Source organism: Ctenocephalides felis, unplaced genomic scaffold, assembly GCF_003426905.1.
Source record: "Ctenocephalides felis isolate EL2017-DRISC unplaced genomic scaffold, ASM342690v1 CF-g0.4_SCAFFOLD_01170, whole genome shotgun sequence".
In the NCBI taxonomy this organism is placed as follows: Eukaryota; Metazoa; Arthropoda; class Insecta; order Siphonaptera; family Pulicidae; genus Ctenocephalides; species Ctenocephalides felis.
In genome coordinates, this window is record NW_020537324.1 from 61,340,473 (window position 1) to 61,363,578 (window position 23,106).

Here is a 23,106-nt window from a genome sequence, read left to right on the forward strand (position 1 = left end):
AAAACTAAACACAACTTCTCCCAATCTTTACTAATTCAACGTTTTTGGAACCATTCAAATCGGATACTCCGTTCTCTCAAAACCTGGATTTCTATTTTCTGCACTTTTTGCTACGTATCTCCGTAACGGTTCAACTTGTCTTTGTCAAAAACTAATCAGCACATCTCCCTATCAATAGGAATCGAATGTTTTTTGAATCATTTAAATCGGTTGATCGGTGCGCCCGAAAACGTGGACGAAAAATTGCGGAACGCAAAACACACACACACACACATACAAACACGCATTTATTTTTTCTTAGGTATGCCAAAATGTTCAGAAACCTCTGAAACGCGTGAAGATATGTAAAAATTTTCAATTTCGATTTTTGGCCCATGGATGCATTACTATAACTCACCCTACGGAAAGTTAATAACAACTAGTGGTGCATGGCATCGTGCCATAAAGCAAATTGCTGGAACAACCCGTACCGTAATTTAAATTTTTTAAAAACTAAGAAACAAAAAATTAAATTTTTTTCGATAATTTTGATTTTTTTCGAACATTTTTAAAAGTTTTGAAAACATTTAAAGAATTTGAATATTGAAAAAATTGAAATAATGAAATTTTGTTAAAACTTAGAAACTGATTTTTTTTTATATTTTAAAAATTTTGAAATTTCTTGAAAGTTTTTGATCCCATTCATGTCGGTCTACAGTGCAATAACTGATTTTCGACCGTCAAATGGCATATTTAAAAACATTCTGTTCTGGATCTCCGAAACCGCTGGACCTGCCTTTGGAAAAAACTAATCAGCAAGTGTCTCCTTATGTAAAAGAACATAATGTTTTTGAATTATTCAAATCGGTTGATCCGTGCGCCCAAAATCGTGGACTAAATTGTATCCAATACATACACACACCCTCATCCATTTTTTCTAAGGTGTGCCAATTTATCTATGGCCAAAATGTTCAGAAACCCTGAAACGTGAAGATATAAAAAAAAAATCGTTTTATATTTTTTGCGATAACTATAACTTACCCTACGGGAAGTTAAAAGTTATTACAAAATATAAAGAAGCATATTAAAAGGACACCATCATCATTGCAGTATTCTCTTACCTATAATCAACATAAATATCTTGGTCGAACACAAATGTTTCAAATGAAAAATATTTTACGCTACTTATATAATTTAATTTATTGAATTAAACGGTTCTTGATTATAATAGGCATAGTTAGTAATAATAAAATTATAGTTGTGAGTGTTGTATTTTATAACCTATTTTGAAATGTCAAATATAGATTAACATATATAATCTATAATCTCACAATTTTTTGAAACAATTTTAGCACATGAAGCTTATATACAAAGTTTTAGTAAATTTTAGTTAAAAAATGGCTTTGATATTGGTATTTATTATCTTATTTATATGCGTTCTCTTAGCTTTCAAATTGCTGTACAGAAAGCGACCAAAATCACTAAAAAATCGTCATATTATAGTTACTGGTGGTTCTAGTGGCATTGGCAAGAGTGTAGCTTTAGAATGTGTAAATTTAGGTGCCAAAGTAACTATAGTTGCTCGAAATGAACAGAGGCTCATTAAAGCGAAAGATGAAATTCTCAGTAGTAGTAAAGCAGCTACCACAGATTCCGTTCAGTATGTATCCGTTGACTTGAGTTCGAATTATGATGAAGTTGAAATGGCAGTCAAAGTAGCAGAAAGGTCTTTTGGGCCCACTTACATGCTCGTCAATTGTGCTGGTATGGCAGTGTGTGGAAAATTAGAAGATATGACAATAGAAAATATTAAATTAATGATGGATATAAACTATTATGCAACAGTATTTCCGATTAAAGCAGTATTAACAGATATGAAATCTAGAAAAGAAGGAATAATCATAATCACTTCTTCAATGTCAGGCTTAATTGGTAATAATTATATTTTTGATATGTGAAAGTCTCTTTTTTTGATACAACTGTCTTATATAATATTTTACTATAAATTTGCTATTATGATAATCATTTATTACTACCAAATTCACCATAAACTTTATTTCTCTAGGTTTGTTTGGATATGGGGCATACAGTGCTAGTAAATTTGCTTTACGTGGATTAGCCGAATGTCTAGCAATGGAATGCCAGCAACATAATGTAAAAGTTACACTTTGTTTGCCCCCTGACACTGATACACCTGGTTTCGAAAATGAAAATCGCACAAAGCCTTTGGAAACAAAATTATTATCAGAAGCTGGAGGTTTAGTTCAACCTCATTCAGTGGCTAAGCAATTAATATCTGATGCCTTGGTAAGATATTAAAACAACAATTATTATAATAATTTCATTATCAAAAGTAATTCCAATTCTTGTAAGTTAGTTTATTGCTTTACTGGAAGTATTGATGTATTTTTTTCTGATCCTAGAACATAATGTGTTTTTAAATATTTAAAAATTCATTTTGTAAATATGCATGCACAGTTTTTTGATTATTATGTATATAATTATATATAATATTTAATGTTTTACAATTGTAATATTATATTTATTTGATATTTAGAAAGGTGAATTCTTCTCGACAATTGGAATTGAAGGTTTATTGCTTGGCATTGTATGTTCTGGAGCAGCACCAAACTTTAGTTCTATACTTTTACCGCTTCAAGTATTTTTAATGGGGCCTATTCGATTCTTCATGTGGTGCATGCACCTTCATTTTAAAGCAATAATGAATAAATGTGCAGCAAAACGTGATAGTGATAAAAAACATAGTTAAATATGGAATTAATTATAACATCTTGAATGCAACATAAACAAAACCTAATGCAAAAATACAACATAACCTAATTCTGCACTCATGTGAACTTGCATTTAGATCACAGAGAAATGTCACAACTGAATATTTTATATAAATATTGCATTTATTATAATATTATTTTTTATAGCTTTTTGAATAATTGTAATATTATAAAATAAATTAAGCTTCAAAATTATCGTTTTATTTCAATATTAATCATCATCGATTTCCAAATTCCAACTGACGGACTGTCATTGTATTACTGTCATCTTCGAAGGACATGTTATTGCTCGGCGAAGTATTTTTTTAAATCGCAAGAAAAATAAATTACGAATAATAAAATGGGTCGCCTGAACCTTCTGACAATATTTTCATTGTCTTCTAAGAATTATTCGAAATCGTGCTACGTTAGCCAACTAAGGCGTAATTTATCAACCGGTACGTTACATTTTTACAGGTTAATAATATTGCGAAATTCATGTAATTTTTTTTTTGTATTTAAGAAAATAAATTTAACATAAAAACTGAATATGATGGCAGACCGCTCTATCTTGATGCCCAAGCCACAACACCTCTGGTAAATAAGTGTGCGAAATTTTTTTTTTTCCATAGGTTTTTTATATTTATTCATTTATTATAGGATCCAAGAGTTCTTGATGCCATGCTACCATATTTGACATCATATTACGGTAATCCTCATTCGAGAACTCATGCTTATGGTTGGGAAAGTGAAGCGGCAGTAGAAAAAGCTAGAGAGCAAATTGCAACATTGATTGGTATATTCCGCATTAATTCACACTTGATACATTAAAGCTATCTTCATAAGATTAGTTAGAACGATACAGTCTTTGTGATCAAGTTTATATTTCAAATACTTCATTAATAATGTTTTTTCCTTTAGGTGCCGAACCTAAAGAAATAATATTTACTTCTGGTGCAACAGAATCTAATAATATATCAATAAAAGGTGTGGGAAGGTTCTATGGACAAAGAAAGAAACATATCATAACAACACAAACGGTTGGTTCTGTTACATTAGTTATATACAATATACACAGTTTTATAAGATTCTTTGCCAATAAAAGACCTAGATGTACTCAAAGTTGATTAATTCTAGGAACACAAATGTGTGTTAGATTCATGCAGGGCTCTTGAAGGTGAAGGTTTCAAAGTTACATACTTGCCCGTAAAAACCAATGGAATCATTAATATGGAAGATCTCGATAAAGCTATCACTCCAGAAACTTCATTAGTTTCTATAATGTCTGTCAACAATGAAATTGGGGTAATTCAACCTATAGCAGAAATTGGTGCATTATGCAAATCACGTAGAGTGTTTTTTCACACTGATGCAGCTCAAGCTGTAGGAAAAATTCCCTTGGATGTGAATAAAATGAATATAGATTTGATGTCTATTTCTGGGCATAAGATTTATGGTCCTAAAGGTATCATTTATATCATTTGCCAAAATTAACTGAACATGTACTGACTATCATTTTATTAAGGTGTTGGTGCATTATATGTTAGAAGACGGCCCAGGGTTCGAGTCGAAGCTATACAAAGTGGTGGAGGTCAAGAAAGAGGTTTAAGAAGTGGTACTGTTCCTACTCCATTAGCTGTTGGAATGGGTCAGTTTTCTTATAAACTATTGTTATAACCAGTTATTTTATTGCTTTATGTCCACATCCAGGTCAGGCCTGCGAAATAGCTTCTAGAGAAATGGACTATGATCACAAATGGATGGTTCATCTTTCCACAAGATTGATAGATAAAATATGTGGAGAATTGCCTCAAGTAAGTTGCTTACTTTATATTACTATAAAATTTTTATTTCCAAAGTTCAGCAAGTTAAAACTATTTGAAATTGGTGTAGGTGATAAGGAATGGTGATCCAGATCAATCTTACCCTGGCTGCGTAAATTTATCTTTTGCATATGTAGAAGGAGAGAGTTTATTAATGGCATTAAAAGACATTGCTTTGTCGAGTGGTTCTGCTTGCACATCAGCATCTTTAGAGCCTTCTTATGTGCTTAGAGCCATTGGAACAGAAGAAGATTTGGCACACAGTTCCATAAGGTAAAATTTGTAACTTTACAAAAGAATCAATTTTATCTTTTTATGTAAAGTAATACATATTTGCAGATTATAGCATATATTGCATTATATAACATATATAACTAATATTTTTCAGATTTGGTATCGGTCGATTTACAACCATAGAAGAAATTGATTATACAGCTGATAAATGCATTAAACATGTACAAAGATTGCGCGAAATGAGTCCACTATGGGAGATGGTTCAAGAAGGAATTGATTTAAAAAACATCCAGTGGTCACAGCATTAATTATTTTTTGGAAAGATATTTCATATTTGAATGAAGTAGTACTGTTATATAATGCACATTATGTTATGTACAATAGCACTCATTTGACCTTTTTGTTTCAATGTGCAAATCTTCAAATTAATGTGGTATATTAATGGTGGCATATGTATAAATAGAATATTATGAATATTAAACTTAGTGTATATATTATATTACAGATTGAATATAATGTTGTATCTAAAAATAAAAATTAATTCATCACGGTATCAGCAGTTCATTCTTATATATCACCATATGTGTTAAATGTGTCACATTTTATATGTGATGAAAATATTAAAAGAATCAATAAAGCTTGATTAGGAATTTACATTCACCAGTTACAAAAATTCCTTTCTTCAAAATGATTGTTTCATTCAGACACGGTTATCACAAAATTGTCAAGTTATATTGTTGTGTATATATATATATATATATATATATATATATTAGGGTGGTCCTTAAAATGGTCATTTTCGAATTTTCTTGCTCCCAGGGGCTCAAATGGTTCCAAATTGATAAAAAACAATTCTCTCAAAATTTTAGCTCTTAATATTAACGTTTAGATAGAGCGCAATTCATTCAAAGTTTTGTATGGAAATGGCATGGAAAAATTTTCAAAAATTTTAAAAATGTTTTTTAAATGTAATTTAGCGAACAAATGAATGAATAAAACTCATTCATTTGTCGCTAAGTTATACCTAAAACATTTTTTTTTAATTTTCAAAAATTTTTCCATACTCTTTCCATACAAACTTTGATTGAATTGCGCTCTATCTAAACGTTAATATTAAGAGCTAAAACTTTCAGAGAATTGTTTTTTATCAATTTGGAACCATTTGAGCCCCTGGGAGCAAGGAAATTCGAAAATGACCATTTTAAGGACCACCCTAATATATATATATATATGTTCAAACCACTTGAATAAAATAAATAAAACAAAATTAAGTCATAAAACATTGAATAATAATAAGCGTAATTATCAATGGAAGTCATATTACAAATGTAAATATTTTGGCAAATTAGTTAATCAAATGTTTAACCTAAACTAACAATAACAGGACGGATCAGCAGATTCTTCTGAAGGTATTATTTTAAAACCGTGTTGCTCTAATCGCTGTAATTCAATTCGTGACTTATTACTTTCAAGAAGATGTGTTGATATATCCAAAAACATTTCTTCAACACCAGCTCCCGTTTTACAAGAGGTTTTGTATGTGGCACTTATTAAATTATGGCATTGCTCACTAAAATTATCAGCACATTATTATATAAAACATATGATGTATAAAATGAAATCTTGCACTCATCTATAGCACTTCAAATAAAGCATCTTTATTTTTATACTATATGCAAGATTCTCATTTATTTCTACTACACACCAAAAATTTTCCATGTCTTCATCTGATACTTGTGGATTAGCTCCCTCTAAATCGGACTTGTTACCACATAGAAATATTTTTGCATTTTCTGCATACGTAACAATGTCCAACAAATGTTGTGACAAGCAATGGAATGATGTTGCATTATCTAAAGAAAAGACAAGTATGGCAGCTTCAGCAAATTTATAATAACTTGATGTAATAGAAGCAATTCGTTCCATTCCACCTGTATCCCAAAGCTGTAGCTAATATTCGAAAGAAAAAAGGCATTTTTAATATGAGCTTGTAATTTGAATCTTTGTTAATGTTTTACATACTCTAATATCATTGTTTTTCACAGTGTAGATTTTGTCAAAATGGTCTAATCCTAGAGTTGATTTTCTATCTGTTGCAGTAACAAAAGTATTATTTGTAAATCTTCTAAATATTGAACTCTTTCCTACGCCATATTCTCCACAAAGTATCACTTTTTGTCCTGGAACTTTTGTTGAAGCCATTTTCACTTTTTTATATTAAAAAAAACATCAAAAATGTAATGATATATCTTATTTTAATAATAAATCAATTAAATTTATTATTTCAATATTATAATATTTTATTTAGGTCTTCAGTATTTTGTTCAAATTGTTTTGACAGATTTTTGACGTTTCGTATTACTTGACAGATCTGTAACCACAAATATAAATAATGTCACTTTTGGTCACATTTAAAAGATTATTGCATTTAATTAAATAATTTTATTAAATTATCTTGCATTTAATGATGAAAGTTTAAAATGGAATTTAATTATTAAAATATTACACATATTAAAAATGTTTTAAACGAATTTAAAATACTATAAAAATTGAATGCTAGTAAAAGAATGTGTGCATTTTATTGTGCAACTTTGTTATCTGTCAAATTGACAGTAATGACATTTAACAGTTTAACATTTATAATAAATTGATATATTAAATATATTTATTAGTTTTTCAATATATAAATTATAAGTACTTTATATTAACTATTTTTAAGTATATTGTTTTATTATTTAAATAATGTATACGTGTAATATGGGTTTTTCATATAAAGAATATTCGCAAACCGGTTGAATAAAATGTTTTATTATATATCATAATAGAGTATTTGCTATATAAATATAATGGACAATTTAAAAGCGCCGTCTTTGCCATCCCTTTTGGATTCGGATAGAGGCTCTTGTGATAGCCTCATAGACTCATCACAATTTGATTTTGAAGAAGTATGTATGATATATTGAAGATATAAATATATATAATTTTTATCCTAATATGTATTTATTCAATTATTGAAACTTTCAGCTTGATGATGCTGAATATTCATTGCCACCAATAGACATCTTGCCGAGTCTTGAAAGTGTTCTAAGTGAACTAAACTGTGAAGAAAATGATAGTGTTGCAAATACGAGAGTAAATTCTTCAGTCAACTCTATAGATTTTCAACAAAATTTTAATCAACATGAGATTTCAGTTAGTTCTGGTTATAACACCGGCTCAGTTTTGCGTCATGTTTTTTTTCATGGCATTAGTTCCCAGATTCAATCGGCTAGTGTAAGTGTAGTATTATATGTTGATGAATGCAAAAATAATGCTTTGTAAATTGTTTATTATTTTAGGAGCGCATAAAAGCTGGCTTGGCTTCTGTAATATCAGTTCATGAAATGATTGCTGTAGGGACTACTCATGGCCATGTTTTATGTTTTGATGCTGCTCAAACATTACGATGGTGTTGCACTGATCATTTATCACATGGTGCTGTATCTGCACTTGCATTTAATAATGAATGCTCCAGGCTTCTTGTTGGTAATTATGAATAATTTTGTATACAAGTTGTTATTTGACTTGATTTGAATAGTTTATTTATAAACAATTATTTATTTTATATCAACTTCATAATTATTTGTATTAAACCATAAATCCATTTATTACTAAAGTGAATTTTCAGGATATGCACGAGGGCATACAGTTATGCTGAATATCTCTACTGGTGACACATTACGTTCAGTTGCTGAATGCCATACACCAAATTCAGCTGTTTTGGCTTTGCGTTGGATATCATCTGCCAAAGCTTTATGCTTGGATTCGGGTGGATCTGTATGGTCCTTAAGTTTTACTAGAAGACTTGGAGTTAGAGGTTGTGAAAGTAAATGTCTTTTTAGTGGAGCTAGAGGAGAGGTACTTGACCTTAACAAAATAAATAAAAACGTGTTATGTGCGTTTGTAATTACAAATATAATTATTATATTATCAGGTGTGTACTCTGGAGCCTTTATTATTAGAAGAAGAGCACTCGTTGAGATCTTACAATATAACTGCTTTTGCAACAATGTCAAAAGTAATTTGTGTGAACTTATTGTATATTAAAATGAAGTACTTCAAAATAATATGGTAATAATTTTCAGATTATTATAGTCACACTAAAACCACGTTTGCGCGTTATTTGGACACAACCACTTCCAGGCAATCCTCAATATCTTCCATTGCTTGCTTGGCAACTTGTAGTCATTCAGTCTATTGATTCTAAGAATAGAGATCCTGTACTTGCCTATGCAAGAGGAACAGAACTGTTTTTCAACCAGGTCTGTTTTATCTTTTTAATGTAGGTATTGTTTTCATAATTCACTTTTAATTAGCTATTGATGATTTTAGATATCTGTTAACTCAGGTCGTTTGCGTTGCACTATGCTAACTCGAGTAGCATTGTCATGTGCATTATTAGCACTACACTGGTTAGGCCCAAAATCAATTGCATGTATAGATGCAAGAGAAACTTTACGACTCTTGGATGTGCGTAATACTACTGAACAGGAAACTATTGAATTAGGAAATATTGGGCTAGTTTACGGCTCTGCTTTTTATAAGGTACATTATTACACTCATATTATCAAAAATAAATGAAGCAATTTGTATGCTTAAAATAATGGTGTGCAAATAATTATATGCAAGTAATAATTTTGTATAAACACTGCACTATTATTTGGTAAAAGTTTGTAAAATTTTATTTTGCAAACTTTACAAGTTTATTTTTACTTAGTCTAATTAGTTTATTTCATTCTTTTAAGGGTCTAGCCACAGGCGGAAATGTTTCACCAGCTTTGGCTTTGGCTGGTACTCATGCATGTTATAATTCTATGGCTTCAAAAGGATCTCAATTACTTATTTTGGGTCATAAAGGGGTGCATGGGATAACAGTGAGGTACTTTTATTTTATGTACTTATTATATTTAATTAATATAAATTTAATAAATGAGATGAGACTATTCTTTTCTCTACAGTATGTGTTTCATAAGATATTTTAAATTCATAATTTTAATTATTACTTATCACGAAACATTTCATGAATATTTAATTAGGATAATATATATGATTTTCAGTATCCATAAATAACTAATTTTAAAATTGGAAATTATAGTATTTTATCAAGTGATGGTATTATTTTTAATGTATATACTACTATACTATAATAATTTATTTTAAGTAATAATGTATTTTATAAAGTCAAAAATCATAAATTATTTTCTAAGAATTTCTCCACTAGTCATAAAATTTAAGTTTTTACATATATTCCAATTATTAGTTGAAAAAATGTAATAGGTCCTGGACAGAACGTTTGTCATACCTAACAAATACAGATAGATGGTCTGAAGCATTTGCTTTGATAGTAGAAGGATATCTAGCAGCTTGCGATAGACCAAGAAGACAAGAAATGATTAAGGATAAAGCTACACAACTAATTCAAGATTATTTATCAAAAACCCAAACTTCACCAGATATTGCATTGGTGGATATGTTCAAATGTTGCATGGAGTTGAAAGAAGAGTAATTATTTTTGGGTATTGTATGTGAAATTTTACATTATATGATACATTTTTTTATTTTTAGATCATATTTGTGGGGTGATTTATGGAACAGATGTGAGGAATCTCCACAGTCATTTATAGAAGCAATGGTTCCTTACATTTTAGATGGAATGTTAAATTATGTTGCTCCTTATGTTACACAAGCATTGGTAGATTACTTTTGTGAAAAAAATATTACAATGCTTCAAAATATTATTTTAAAATTGGATGTTACTTGTCTAGATTTGCACCAGGTATGATAAATGATATCTATTCATTTTGCTTTGGCATTATGCTAAGAACTATAAATGAAAAATTAATTTTCACATTTTATCAATTTTCATGTTGATGGATTTGTCTCATAACAATGTTTATAAATTTATATATTCAGAAATATAATATACAAGAAATGAATTTTTTTTAGGTTTTAGGTATATGTAGAAAGCATCAATTATTCTCTGCATTTATTTATGTAACAACTCAGGCATTGCAAGATTACACATTGCCGATAACTGAATTAATTCCTATTCTTAATAATTTCTGTGATAATTGTGATCATGTACAAAAAACATTACAACCTCAAAGTATTAGCAATACCACAAATTTATCACATGCAGATACAGTTTGTGATACACACGATGAAAGTGCAATAAATAGTTTTTATAATAATGAATGCCAAAATTGCGCAAAGACTAGAGAATTAGGTGATATTTTGCTAGTGTATATATCTGCTTGTCTAATGGGTAAAAAGTTTCCTTATGGTGATTTAAATGAAACTGAAGGGGATAGAGTGAAGAAGGAGGTAATGTTCAAATACATTTAACAAATACTTTTTTATATTGTAATACTTGTTTTAATTTTTTTGTAGGTATTAAATATTCTAATAGCAACACATTCATCAGCTTCTTTAAATGGTGAATTGCCCTATCCTTACTTGAGATCGTTATTACAATATAATCCAAGAGAAGCATTAAATATAATTAGCATGGCTTTTCAAGAACCACATTTTCATGGGGATCTTGGTCAAGCACAACGCTTACGAGTTATAAAGGTTTTAGCTGATATAATGGATCCAGTTGATAATAATGTAATTATGTCCTTACTTTTAGTTCTCACTACACCAGATTATTATGTTTATGATTTTGTTGATAGAGTTGATAGTCTACTAACCAATAAAACCTCAAAAAATAGAGGCACATGAGAACCTTAGCCACTTGTACAATAATAACCATTACTAAATTGACGTAGTACCCAGTTCTTTAATACCATATATCAAATAATTGATTTTTGATATATTTTTTCAGAATGAAGCAATTGGATGTCTTTTAAATTTCATGGCATTACAAATATGTAATCGAGTCATTCCTTCAAATGGTAATCTCTTTCAAAAGGTAATTGATTACATCATGTCTCCATTAACCAGCTTAATGTCACATAGACAAGATTTGGAAAGACAACAGATGTGGATAGAACTGAGAAATTTTGGATTCTTGACACATATTCCTCTTTCAAAACAAATTGAAATTGCACGGCAGGCCCATTGTTATCGTGTCTTAGAGCATTTGCTAGAAGTTGATGAAAGTTATAGTGATATATTACGTTGCTATTTGGATGATAAGCAGAGACAGAAACAGGCATTTCAATATATTGAAAAATATGCTAAAGAACCAGAAAGAGATGTTTTTAAACAAATAGAGTTTAACATTGAGCGTTTGTTAGCATTAAATAGTGAACTAACTGCCAAAATAGTTGCAGAATTTTTCATAGACTCTGTAGATAGTTTAACTGATAAAATACTAAACGAAGATCATAAGTATTTATTTTTAAAAGGGTTACTGATGTGCAATGTCCAACTAAGTTCAGAAAAGTCTGAATTATATTTAGACATATTATGTAAAAAAAATGATAGTTCTGTAATAGAGTATTTGAAAAGTTCTGTGAATATTCGTGATGATATTGCCATTGATATTGTTAAAAGGCATGGTGATAGTTATGCTTTAGTACATTTATTAGAGAAACGAGGTGATTATATTTCAGCATTTAATATACTATTTGACTTATTTAACAAAGCTGTATCCAATGATGAAAATGTTGAACAGTTAGCTGATGATATCTCAAACCTATGTACTAGAAGTGCAAACATTCTATCTCAGTCCAAGCAAGAAAGTTTGTGGTTCCCGTTTCTAGAATTAGCTTTAAGTAATAAAAGTCTTAGAGGAATCACTAGAGAATTATTACACTTAGCTAGTGCTCATGTACGACTTTCCGCACTGGTACATCTCATTGTGAAGTCGGAAGTGGGTGGTAAATTTGGTGATATAAAACAAATTCTGGCAGGAATGTTGATAAACTCTAGGTATGAGACTGTTTTATTAGAAACTACATCAAGTATATTGAATAGTGATCTACATCACATTCTTGCAAAGGATTTATTTAAATCTCATCATGCATTATCTGTTCGATCATGTGTTTGTTTTATATGTAATAAAAATTTATGTGCAGAAGTGGAAACTATGGTTTATGGCTGTGGACATTGTTTTCATGTGAAATGTAAAAGTTCAGATATCTGTGCAGCGTGTGGTTTTAAATATTCTGTGACTAGTGAAATACAAAATTATAGTTATAAGAAGAATTACTGTGTAGATGAATTTGATTCTCTAAAATTGTCAACTACTTATAGACCTGACCTAGAAGGTCTTTTCTAATAAATTGTATAATACCAAATTACCTATAAAATATATATTGATTTATTGTATATTTTAATTTATAAAGTATTATTTAAATAATACATATGATGTATAATAAATTTATTTAATATAGTCATTACTGTTAGTTTAAGTGTTTTACAGAATATTCTTTAAATAATTTTTCTTGTCCTTTTCTGTTCTTTTAATTCAGATCCGTTGGATTTGTATATTAGTAATTTAGTATGTTTTTTCGGCGTTCATCTATATTTACCATTTATTAGGAAATTCAATTTTTTTAGCTATTTTCTCCAGCTTACAAAAAAAAATTCTTCACAACAACGAGAGAATAGTGAAAATTTTAACTGTTGTTGAATTAGACTATTGGAAATAAAGCATACGATAATCGAATAACTGGGACTACTTCCTAAGATGTTTATTTAATTTCTAAATGAAGAAGGCTCACTTTATTCGACTTTTAAAGGCTACGTATACTTAAATATAATCTATTGTATATTTTACACCATACATTTATGAAAATAACATGTAGAAAAAATAAAAATATTCAAAACAGCCTAATTGTTATGCAAGTAGAACAACGTCTGTGAGCCGTTTTTGCTGTACAATAATTATGGAATGTAGTATGATTATTTTTGATCATTTTATTAATAGATAAAAATAATTGAGGGAATTCTAGGTGCTGAACCTAAAATTGTTTTTTAACTTCCCGTAGGGTAAGTTATTGTAATGGGCCGAAAATCGGAATTGAAAATTTTTACATTTCTCGACGTTTTGAAAGTTTCTGAACATTTTGGCATACCTCAGAAAAAATGGATGTGTGTGTGTGTGTCTATGTATGTATGTATGAATACAAATTTCCAGTCACGTTTCCGGGAGAACGGATCAACCGATTTGAATGGTTCAAAAAGCATTCGATTCCTATCGATAGGGAAAAGAGCTGATTAGTTTTTGGCAAAGGCAGGTCCAGCCGTTTCGAGGATACGGAGCAAAGAGTGCAGAAAATAGAAATCGACTTTTTGAGAGAACGGAGTATCCGATTTGAATGATCTAAAAAACATTCAATTAGTAATGATTGGGAGAAGTGTTTATTAGTTTTTGGCAAAGGCAGGCCCAGCCATTTCGAAGATACGGAGCTAAATATGTAAAAAATGGCAGTTTTTGAGATAACTAAGCGTCCGATTTGAATGATTCAAAGAACTTTCTGCTTGTCTTAACAAAATAATTGATTTTGGAAAAAAAAATTTTGTTCCAATTTTTTTTTTTTTAATTTTTTGTAAATCGAAAATAATTCAGATTTTATTTTTAATTCTGACTATAATTCTAATATACTTTAAACAAATAATTTCAACTTTGCAATTCAGTTTATATAATTCTTTTAAATATTAGACAATGTTACAATATTAATAATAATCTATTTGAAAACATTCAGTATTCCTCGAACATTTCGTTACGGTACGGGAAGTCACCCACCCCACTAGTTTTATTATATATTAAAAAGCATACTAATAGTATGCTAATAGTTTTAGTCACGTTTTAGTTGTTTTCTTCTTTTATCTCTGGTTGGTTTGATAACAACTAGCGCCACAAGTGAATTATTCAGTAACCAATTCTTTACGTTTGAAAACGAATCTATGGTTTTCACGATGCGTCAAAACTTCTGAGCCAAACACGTGCACAATAAAGTTTTGTGAGCTTTCAAAGTTTTTGCACAAATATTTATTTTTTAAATATATATTGTGTTTATATGTTAAGACATTTGTTAAATATATTGACTGTTATTATCAAGCTTAATTTTTGTCTATTTGAATAGTTTTATATTATTTTTAATTGTTATTTAAACTAATTATGTCTTCTGATGATGGTAATTTTAAATAAATACTAAAATATTATGAAATATTTAATTTTGAATTATTGAAATAATAAATATGTGTTAAAATATTATTACAGAAATACCTCATTTAAGTGAGGAAGATGACTCAGATTGGGATGAAATTGAAGAAGATATTAATGTTAAATGTTTGTTTTGTGATAATGTGTTGTTAAATTTAGATGAAGCAGTAGAACATCTGAATTCAAAACATGAATTTGATTTATATCATCTTAAAAAGAAACATAACATGGATTGTTATTCCTATATAAAGGTATAACATATTAGAATTTAATTATCTTATAGTTGCATTTAGAGATGAATCCAATGTAGTTTGAATTTAGTTTCGGAGTTTATATTTTATACAATTATATATTTTTCACGTACTACTTTTATGAACAATTGCATTCACACTTTCTTCGGCATTACAAAATTTAAATTACATGTTATTTATTTTATTTAATATTAAAAATAACAATTAATCGTTTTAAAATCATTTAAAGTAATTGTAAATACATAAAGAATGTATAAATAGATAAGATTACTTTGTGAAGTTGTTTCTTTTCCAAAATTCAGATGATTAACTATATTCAAAAAGAAAAACCTTCACCCGTTGCTCTGATGTCATCTGAAATTCCTCTGTGGTGTGAGGATCAATATTTGAAACCTACAGTAGAAGATGATCCATGGATAATGTTTGGTATCTTCTTTAATAAAACTTAATTTTTAATTAACACATTTTTTTGAAAATGTATAAATTTGTTACTTTAATTTCAGACTTCGAATATCTTGTGAATAAAAAACAGAATGAAGTTGAATCCAAAAATGTTGATAATACATCGGTTATTGAAATACCAGTAGCACAATTTACAGAAATGAAAAACATTATGAATCAAATGAAACAAGAAGTAATCATAAATACATTATTAATGATAATGTGTAAAATTATGTCTTTATCGTTTTATCTTTTTATAGCTTGAAGAAAAGGATAATTACATCACTATGATTTTAAATGATATGGAGAAAATGAAAAGTATAACTAACAACTTCATTGAAAATCTTAATGCAAATGAAGAAGGTATATATATATATATATATATATATATATATATATATATATATATATGCAACAAAATTTGCTAGTTATAAGCAACAAATTTACTAATTATAACAGAAATATAACATTTTTTAGGTGACTTACGTCCTATAAATAGTGTTGGAGGCCTAGATATTGAGCATGATGAGGGTTATTTTAATAGCTATGCCCATTATGGAATTCATTATGAAATGCTTTCGGTAAAGATAATTTTCTTAATATAAGAAATTAGAAAATGCAATTACAACCAAATTAAGTCAAAAACATTTTGCTAAATGTTATATCAAAACATGAAGTGTTTTCATTAAATATTGTTTTTTGCTAAGACAATTCAAAATATAATGAACAATTTTTAGGATAAAGTAAGGACTGAATCTTATCGAAATGCTATTTTAAAAAATTCAAACACATTCAAAGATAAAGAGGTATTAGATCTTGGTTGTGGAACAGGAATTCTCTCAATGTTTTCTGCTCAAGCAGGCGCCAAGCATGTGACGGGAATAGATATGTCTGATATCATATACAATGCAATGGATATTGTGCGGTATAATTATGAGAAAATAGTTTATCTTTAAAGAAAAAAAAACTACTACTTTCACAATTCATTTTGTTGTAGAGAAAATGGTTTTGGAAGTGTAATAACATTACTTAAAAATCGATTAGAAGATATTGAATTTCCAATACAAAAATTTGATATAATTGTATCAGAATGGATGGGATATTTTCTTTTATTTGAAGGCATGCTAGACAGTGTTATATATGCTAGAGATAATTATTTAAAACCTGGTGGAATAATACTTCCGAATAGATGCAATATTAGTATTGTTGGAAGTGGAGATATAGGTAATAATTATTTTATACAAATATGTATAATAAATTTCTCAGTTATATGCATGAATTTATTTTAGAGGACCATAATAGTTATGTGAATTTTTGGAAAGATGTTTATGGCTTTAAAATGTCTTGCATGAAAACTAACATGCTGAAAGAAACTAGTGTAGAAATAGCCAGAAAGGAGCATTTGATTACTGATCCTTGCATCATAGTTGATATTGATATCAATAATTGCACAACAGAATGTGTCAACTTCACATATGATTTTTCATTAACCTGCAAGAAGGATGGTTATTTGACCAGTTTAATTGGTTATTTCGATACATTTTTTGAATTAGAAGTTCCAGTAGAATTTTCAACAGGACCTTATACTGAACCTACGCATTGGAAACAAACTATATTTTATTTAAAGAATCCTATAGAAGTTAAAGCAGGTATTGATTAATTCAAATTTAATTTTTACTCTGATATATTTTGAAATATTATTATTCTTCAACTTTACATAATCTACAATTTCAGATCAATTGGTCACTGGAACATTTTCATGTAAAAGAGATACTAAAAATGTGCGTGGTTTGCTAATTCATATAAAAATATTCAATGAGAGTTATGAATACAGGATGTGATTGTTGTTACAAATATATTTTGATACTTTACAATAAAATATAAATATTATCATACAAAGTTTTTCAAATTATTTGATATTGTCAAATTTAAAGCAACTAATTTGAAAAAATAGTTGTCTTATTATTTTTTTTACATTAATAATAATATAACGTAAACACATTAAAATGGCACTATTATTACCACATATAACTTCTTAATACTATTCAATATTTTAGAAGATTGAAATGTTTAGTGATGATAAATGGTCCGATATTTTTAAGTATCGCAGAACTATTGCTTAATCGTATTTAAAATATATATATATTTATTTATCCATTTTTAAAAATAATTTCGTATTTCTTTTGAATTATAATAACCTAATATTTTAAAATTTTATAAATACTGAGATGTAATTAATCAGTTATTTTTTACATTATTATTAGCTTATATTAAATATATTCTTATTTAAACTTTATACATATGATGTATATTGCAAGTTATTTATTTTATTTACAATACTAAAGAGAATTAATAATTTCTATGATCTCATTAACAGTCCCGTAGTTGAATCAATTTTTCCTATATGGCTTTTAGAATCAAATGTCATTGAACTCCAAGACACAGATTTACATGATGAAATTTTAGAATTTGAGCATTTTAGATTTTTTAGTTTTTCATTTTTGCCAATGATTACGCATTGTCTTAACACTTTATAAAAACTTGAAACTAAACTGTCTATCCAATCTCTTAAATCAACTTTAAGTTTTATTGAATTTTTAACTGCTATTGCACTTAAATTTTGAACGCTTTCTTGTGATGGAAGATAAGATTTATACTCATTTAATGTTTGTTCTGACTTAGAATAATGACTATTACCAACGTGAATAAATTTTAAATGTTCTTCAGTGATTTCTTTGCCTAAATAAGTTTCTAAGGGAGTAACAAAAAAACTAGTTTTGGCAATAAGTTTCCTACTGTGTATGACTTTTACTGTCCACACACCTGGTAAATGTGGCCCTTTTAAACTCGGCTTAACAAAATGAATAGATCTTACTACATCTATGTAGCCATCACAAATATCAGCTACATTACCTGAAGGGTCAACAAATACTAAAGTTATATTATTATTTTGGAAAGCTTCAGAATCAGGCAAATATTCATATATAGCAACAATATCAGAAAATGGACCAATAATTTTTCCAAAGTTGCGTGATACTTGTTCTTTTTGATCATAGTCTGAACTAACATAAATATTTAAAAAATGTTTGTTCAAGTGAGAGTTATTATCAATTTGCGTCTGATTCTGAAAAGCTACCAGCATTTCAAATTTAAACTTTCCATATAACTGTGTATGAATCTCATATTGAACAATATTTCCTATATATTTGTCATGATTATGGTAACTTAGTACTTCTAAAATTTTAATTAATAATATATCACAATTAATATTGTTTGAGTTAATTCTCACAAGACTTTTAGAAACAGTCATCAAGGCATCTTCAACAGAAGGACTTACATCAGCATAGTGATAAATACTTTGCCAGTAACTGTGTAAGTTTACAGAAAAATCATCTTTACCAAATAGCCATTCTTCTAATTTCAATATTATCTTTTGATCTATGATTGGCTCAAATTTTCTTGCAAAAAATAGTTGCCTTATCTCAGTAGCTTGCAATCGCGGCCAGTCATCTAATTTGAAATCATTTGGACTACATCCACACCAATCAACAACATGCTTATATTGGCATTTACAACCCAATCTTCGTTTCCAATTAGTTACATGCAGATTATTATCTACATAAGTCTTACAAAATTTGGAGTTGCGTAAAACTGTATGGAAAAATGATTCAGCAGGTAATAAAGTATGCCTAAAAACAGTCATTAGGCCCTTGACAAGGGCATCTTGTTCTTGTGTGATATATTTCACAAACTCTCTAGTCAGAGTTATCCAATCACTACCGCCATCAATTTGAATACCCCATGGCAAGGTTCTATCACCTGTTCTCCACATATGCGTATCACATTCAATGAAAGTTTTGTCTAAGCCTTGCTTCTGAATAAATCTTTGTACTTCTCGCCCATGTGATTTCACAAAGTTTTTATTTTTATTTGCTGTTAAGAATTGCACAAGTCTTTCATTTGATTTAATTGGAAAATCACTTTCACTTAAATTTATAATAAAATCCCACTTCCAATCAGATTTTAACAGTTCATTCATAGAAGCTAGCAACATTTGGAGTAAAGATGCACCTCCCCAAATAGTAGAAAAACGATTGCGAGAAAGACGTATATTTGGAAAGTTATTTTCTAATTGCAAAAGTTGACGAAACATGTAATCTTGGCGCTGTAATAATATCATTTATGTACTATACAATTACCATTATAGATATTTATTTAATTCCTGCTATACTTACAGAGTCTACGTGAATATAAAAATAATGATCTACATGAAATAGAGCTTTAATTAATCTGTAAACTTGACGTACTGCTCGTCCATTTAAAGTCAGCAAATATACAATGCGTACTTTAGGTTCTGTATCATTTGTTGTTAAAGTTACTGCAGTTTGAGGTGAGAATTCTAAAATTAAATATATTTTTGAATTAAATTTCTGACTTCAATCCTCAATAATAAAGTTTCTTACTTGAAATTCCTGTTTCATATATATTCATTTTAAAAAAGCCACCACAAATTTCTTTGGGATCTCCAGGACATTTCATATTGCAAGAGGAGTCAGGTTTTTTCAAAGCTGATGATGGTGCATTAATTCCACAAAAACACTCCGTTCTTTAATAAAATATTTCATAGATTTTTCAATTGTATTTGTTAATTTAGAATTAGAATACTTACGAATATTGAACTCCAGCGTAAGGAAAACCTGATTGCAAACACATTTGTGAACAATATTTAGGAGAATTAGTAAGTTTGTAATTTGCATAATATCCTGAAAGCATTCTGAAATTCTTTTCATCCTTAAAACACCCTAAAGGTTTATTAGAGGTAAATCCATTATTTGGGCAATAATTTGGTAAATGTTGTGGATAAAATGTTTTTGCTTGAATTGCACATGTAATATTTGCTATAAATTTTTTGCATTTGTGAGTTTTTGCTCTGTGTATAGCCGATATAGCCTCCCGTGACTGTATATCGCATAATGCCAAGTATTCCATGTCATCTTGTAAAATAGTTTTACTTATATTTACTTTATTATAATCATTTCTCTGTTTGAACAATACATTATTATTAGAATTGCTCTGAATATCTTCATCATCAATTAAAGCGTTTGCTCTTCTTTCACCATATTCTTGTATTTTTGCATTTTGAGTATTTGGAGGTTCAGTGTTTGATTTAGAATAAGGTAATATTGCTAATGATTTATAAGCTAAGTATATTTGTATCACTAAAATGATTAGCCCTATTAGAAAATAGGACCGATATCTTCCAAACCAACGCCCTGAGCAGTGCCTGATTGTTGCCATTTCCAACTGATTTGAATTTTAAGGAACATTTGATTTGAAAAAATCTTATTTCAACCAAATAAAAATAATTTAAGCTTCAAATATTCATATGCACTCCAAATATTTTACACCGCTTTTATGACAACAAACTACCTCGAAAGGTATTTTTGGACATTTATTTCGACTTAAATTATACATGGCACCCGTTCGTCACTCATTAAACAAATTCAATATTTCCATTATTCATTTAAATTATCTAGGTTAAGAATGTTTGACAGGCTTTATGTACTTGACATATATGGCATGCATTGCATGCATGTCCATAGAGCAGGATTATACAATAGATAAGAATAGTACCAGGAAATCAGGAAGGGTTTTATATAAAACCGTTTTATTCAAAGAAGTTTAAACTGTTCAAGAAGTTACCAGCAAAAAAGCGGAAATTAGTCTCTAGCGTCTCTAATCTAATCTCTAAATTCAATTAATACATTTTAACTATTGGGGTGCATGGCATCGTGGCTTTAGGCAAATTGCTGGAACTTCTCGTACCGTAATTAAAAATCTTGGTACAAAACCCAAAAAAATTTGCACGAAATGTGTACACTTTATTAAAATCTATAAAATATCTGATAATTTGATGTACATAAGTCTAGCAAACATTTTTGACCGCCAAATGACATTTTTTTAACTTTATTTTTATTGAGAGTTCATAACTGCTGCACATGCCTTCCCAAAAATTTAATCAGTTTTTCATCTTGTCAATACAAGTAAAATGTTTTTTCGGGTACTCCGTCTCTCAAAAACTGAATTACCGTTTTTGGCTTTTTTTGCCCCGTATCTTCGGGGGCAAAAAAACTTCGCCAAAAACTAATCAGCACGTCTCCTTATCAATACGAATCGAATGGTTTTTGAACTATTTAAATCGGTTGATCCATAGATAAAAGAAGAGTATTGAAGAGGGTTGATCGGTGTTCCCGAAATCGTTCGAGAAAATTTGTATGCGCACACACACACACACATACATCCATTTTTTCTAATGGTATGCCAAAATGTTCAAAAACCTTTGAAACGTAAAGATATAAAAAAAAAATCGAAGAAGAAGTTAACAAGTGATGACAATTTGTAACAAATATTCAGAAAAAATATATATAATTTATTCAGATTTTTTTATGCTCTTTTAATATGAATATGAAACTGCAGTTTTCAATAGATTTTTAATAGTAATGACTATTAAATGTGTTTACAATAATTGTAATTATATCACAAGCTGATTTTTTGCATTTATTTCATTGAAAATGTGATTGAAGCGTAGGACACAAAAAATATTTATCAAATTTTATTATTTATTGTAAAATTTGATATTTCATTATTTAAAACTCTACTCTAAATCAATTTAAATTCCACTTTATTAATTTTTCTGCATTTCTTTACTTATTTTAAATAATTTTTATATCAATAAATTCGAAAGTTACTTCTAAATTATGAGAAAGTAGAATTCCTATAAAAAATATTTAAGCAAATCGCTCCTTAGTTTGAAATCTGATTAATGATATTCATTGCAATCAAATAAATATATTTTGCAAAGCATTTTTAACACCGAGATAATTAATATTAATTATTAAAGATTTTAGTAGAATTGTATAGAGATTGAATATTAATTATTTATAAGTTGAAGGTTTCAATAATTCTTACTTGTTATAATAAATATTCCCAGCTTGATATAATATAATTTTATTGAAAATTAATTTATCTCTTCACAAAGAGTAAAAGTTATTTATAATAAATCCTATAGAAAATTATTCATATTTTTTCCATTTATCTTAATTTCATGCTTATTCTACTATAATTATTGCAATTTCAACAAAGAAATTAAGAAAAAAATTAAATTTTAATCAAATTAAAAAAATAATTAATCTTAAAACTGGACAGAATGTCCTTTCATCCAAATACTAAAGATGAAATTGACGCTATGTTGTATCAATTTCTTGATTTTATAATAAAAATATCATTAGTTTTGTTAACTTCAAATAACTTCGTCTTTGCTGGTTCTGGAAATGAATATCGAAGCGCGTAGTTTGTTAAATTCATCATTAATGGTTTTAAAATATAGAAATTCAATTATATATATTGATAACAAAATCATATAAATTGTTAGAAAATTTACAATAGAATAA

General features: G+C 28.5%; 7 protein-coding genes across 7 annotated transcripts in view; 4 read left to right on the forward strand and 3 right to left on the reverse strand.

The window, feature by feature from the left end:
• LOC113366548 (cytoplasmic protein NCK1) overlaps positions 1 to 23,106 on the reverse strand; it is a 56,276-nt gene that overhangs the window by 7,803 nt on the left and 25,367 nt on the right. The gene's annotated exons all lie outside the window — the stretch shown is intronic.
• LOC113366550 (3-ketodihydrosphingosine reductase) lies at positions 1,329 to 2,888 on the forward strand. Its single transcript, XM_026608177.1, has 3 exons — positions 1,329 to 1,911; positions 2,045 to 2,286; positions 2,537 to 2,888. The coding sequence occupies exons 1-3, from the start codon at positions 1,377 to 1,379 to the stop codon at positions 2,747 to 2,749; spliced, it is 990 nt and encodes a 329-aa protein (XP_026463962.1). The 5' UTR covers positions 1,329 to 1,376; the 3' UTR covers positions 2,750 to 2,888.
• LOC113366547 (probable cysteine desulfurase, mitochondrial) lies at positions 2,931 to 5,252 on the forward strand. The gene is made up of 9 exons (XM_026608172.1): positions 2,931 to 3,208; positions 3,274 to 3,347; positions 3,411 to 3,546; positions 3,672 to 3,790; positions 3,888 to 4,215; positions 4,276 to 4,398; positions 4,461 to 4,564; positions 4,644 to 4,846; positions 4,962 to 5,252. Exons 1-9 carry the CDS (start codon positions 3,112 to 3,114, stop codon positions 5,113 to 5,115), a joined length of 1,338 nt encoding a protein of 445 aa, XP_026463957.1. The 5' UTR covers positions 2,931 to 3,111; the 3' UTR covers positions 5,116 to 5,252.
• On the reverse strand, positions 6,179 to 7,089 carry LOC113366551 (ras-related protein Rab-30). Its single transcript, XM_026608178.1, has 3 exons — positions 6,830 to 7,089; positions 6,513 to 6,757; positions 6,179 to 6,377 (listed from the first exon to the last, which is right to left on the reverse strand). The coding sequence occupies exons 1-3, from the start codon at positions 7,007 to 7,009 to the stop codon at positions 6,179 to 6,181; spliced, it is 624 nt and encodes a 207-aa protein (XP_026463963.1). The 5' UTR covers positions 7,010 to 7,089.
• On the forward strand, positions 7,536 to 13,082 carry LOC113366544 (vacuolar protein sorting-associated protein 8 homolog). Its single transcript, XM_026608169.1, has 13 exons — positions 7,536 to 7,752; positions 7,832 to 8,080; positions 8,146 to 8,332; positions 8,475 to 8,704; positions 8,781 to 8,864; positions 8,932 to 9,108; positions 9,179 to 9,391; positions 9,592 to 9,725; positions 10,124 to 10,348; positions 10,412 to 10,622; positions 10,793 to 11,170; positions 11,237 to 11,455; positions 11,673 to 13,082. Exons 1-13 carry the CDS (start codon positions 7,654 to 7,656, stop codon positions 13,071 to 13,073), a joined length of 3,807 nt encoding a protein of 1,268 aa, XP_026463954.1. The 5' UTR covers positions 7,536 to 7,653; the 3' UTR covers positions 13,074 to 13,082.
• On the forward strand, positions 14,883 to 17,496 carry LOC113367477 (protein arginine N-methyltransferase 1). Its single transcript, XM_026609083.1, has 10 exons — positions 14,883 to 14,934; positions 15,021 to 15,214; positions 15,517 to 15,640; positions 15,718 to 15,848; positions 15,916 to 16,018; positions 16,133 to 16,236; positions 16,393 to 16,580; positions 16,653 to 16,879; positions 16,945 to 17,304; positions 17,390 to 17,496. The coding sequence occupies exons 1-10, from the start codon at positions 14,919 to 14,921 to the stop codon at positions 17,494 to 17,496; spliced, it is 1,554 nt and encodes a 517-aa protein (XP_026464868.1). The 5' UTR covers positions 14,883 to 14,918.
• LOC113367478 (xylosyltransferase oxt) lies at positions 18,015 to 21,198 on the reverse strand. Its single transcript, XM_026609084.1, has 4 exons — positions 20,325 to 21,198; positions 20,119 to 20,261; positions 19,891 to 20,054; positions 18,015 to 19,820 (listed from the first exon to the last, which is right to left on the reverse strand). Exons 1-4 carry the CDS (start codon positions 20,951 to 20,953, stop codon positions 18,015 to 18,017), a joined length of 2,742 nt encoding a protein of 913 aa, XP_026464869.1. The 5' UTR covers positions 20,954 to 21,198.

Bases quoted from the DNA above. Each gene is read 5' to 3' on its own strand.
- LOC113366550 (XM_026608177.1), top strand. From the start codon at position 1,377: ATGGCTTTGATATTGGTATTTATTATCTTATTTATATGCGTTCTCTTA. The intron at 1,912-2,044 runs GTAATAATTATA...TTATTTCTCTAG, and splicing joins TTCAATGTCAGGCTTAATTG to GTTTGTTTGGATATGGGGCA. The intron at 2,287-2,536 runs GTAAGATATTAA...TTTGATATTTAG, and splicing joins AATTAATATCTGATGCCTTG to AAAGGTGAATTCTTCTCGAC.
- LOC113367478 (XM_026609084.1), bottom strand. From the start codon at position 20,953: ATGGCAACAATCAGGCACTGCTCAGGGCGTTGGTTTGGAAGATATCGG. The intron at 20,262-20,324 runs GTAAGTATTCTA...ATTTTATTAAAG, and splicing joins TACGCTGGAGTTCAATATTC to AACGGAGTGTTTTTGTGGAA. The intron at 20,055-20,118 runs GTAAGAAACTTT...ATTTAATTTTAG, and splicing joins ATATGAAACAGGAATTTCAA to AATTCTCACCTCAAACTGCA.
- LOC113366547 (XM_026608172.1), top strand. From the start codon at position 3,112: ATGGGTCGCCTGAACCTTCTGACAATATTTTCATTGTCTTCTAAGAAT. The intron at 3,209-3,273 runs GTACGTTACATT...TTTGTATTTAAG, and splicing joins AAGGCGTAATTTATCAACCG to AAAATAAATTTAACATAAAA. The intron at 4,847-4,961 runs GTAAAATTTGTA...AATATTTTTCAG, and splicing joins TTGGCACACAGTTCCATAAG to ATTTGGTATCGGTCGATTTA.
- LOC113366551 (XM_026608178.1), bottom strand. From the start codon at position 7,009: ATGGCTTCAACAAAAGTTCCAGGACAAAAAGTGATACTTTGTGGAGAA. The intron at 6,758-6,829 runs GTATGTAAAACA...TTCGAATATTAG, and splicing joins TGAAAAACAATGATATTAGA to CTACAGCTTTGGGATACAGG. The intron at 6,378-6,512 runs GTGTGTAGTAGA...TGATAATTTTAG, and splicing joins GAAGACATGGAAAATTTTTG to TGAGCAATGCCATAATTTAA.
- LOC113366544 (XM_026608169.1), top strand. From the start codon at position 7,654: ATGGACAATTTAAAAGCGCCGTCTTTGCCATCCCTTTTGGATTCGGAT. The intron at 11,171-11,236 runs GTAATGTTCAAA...ATTTTTTTGTAG, and splicing joins GGGATAGAGTGAAGAAGGAG to GTATTAAATATTCTAATAGC. The intron at 11,456-11,672 runs GTAATTATGTCC...ATATTTTTTCAG, and splicing joins TGGATCCAGTTGATAATAAT to AATGAAGCAATTGGATGTCT.
- LOC113367477 (XM_026609083.1), top strand. The intron at 16,019-16,132 runs GTATATATATAT...AACATTTTTTAG, and splicing joins TCTTAATGCAAATGAAGAAG to GTGACTTACGTCCTATAAAT. The intron at 17,305-17,389 runs GTATTGATTAAT...CTACAATTTCAG, and splicing joins TCCTATAGAAGTTAAAGCAG to ATCAATTGGTCACTGGAACA.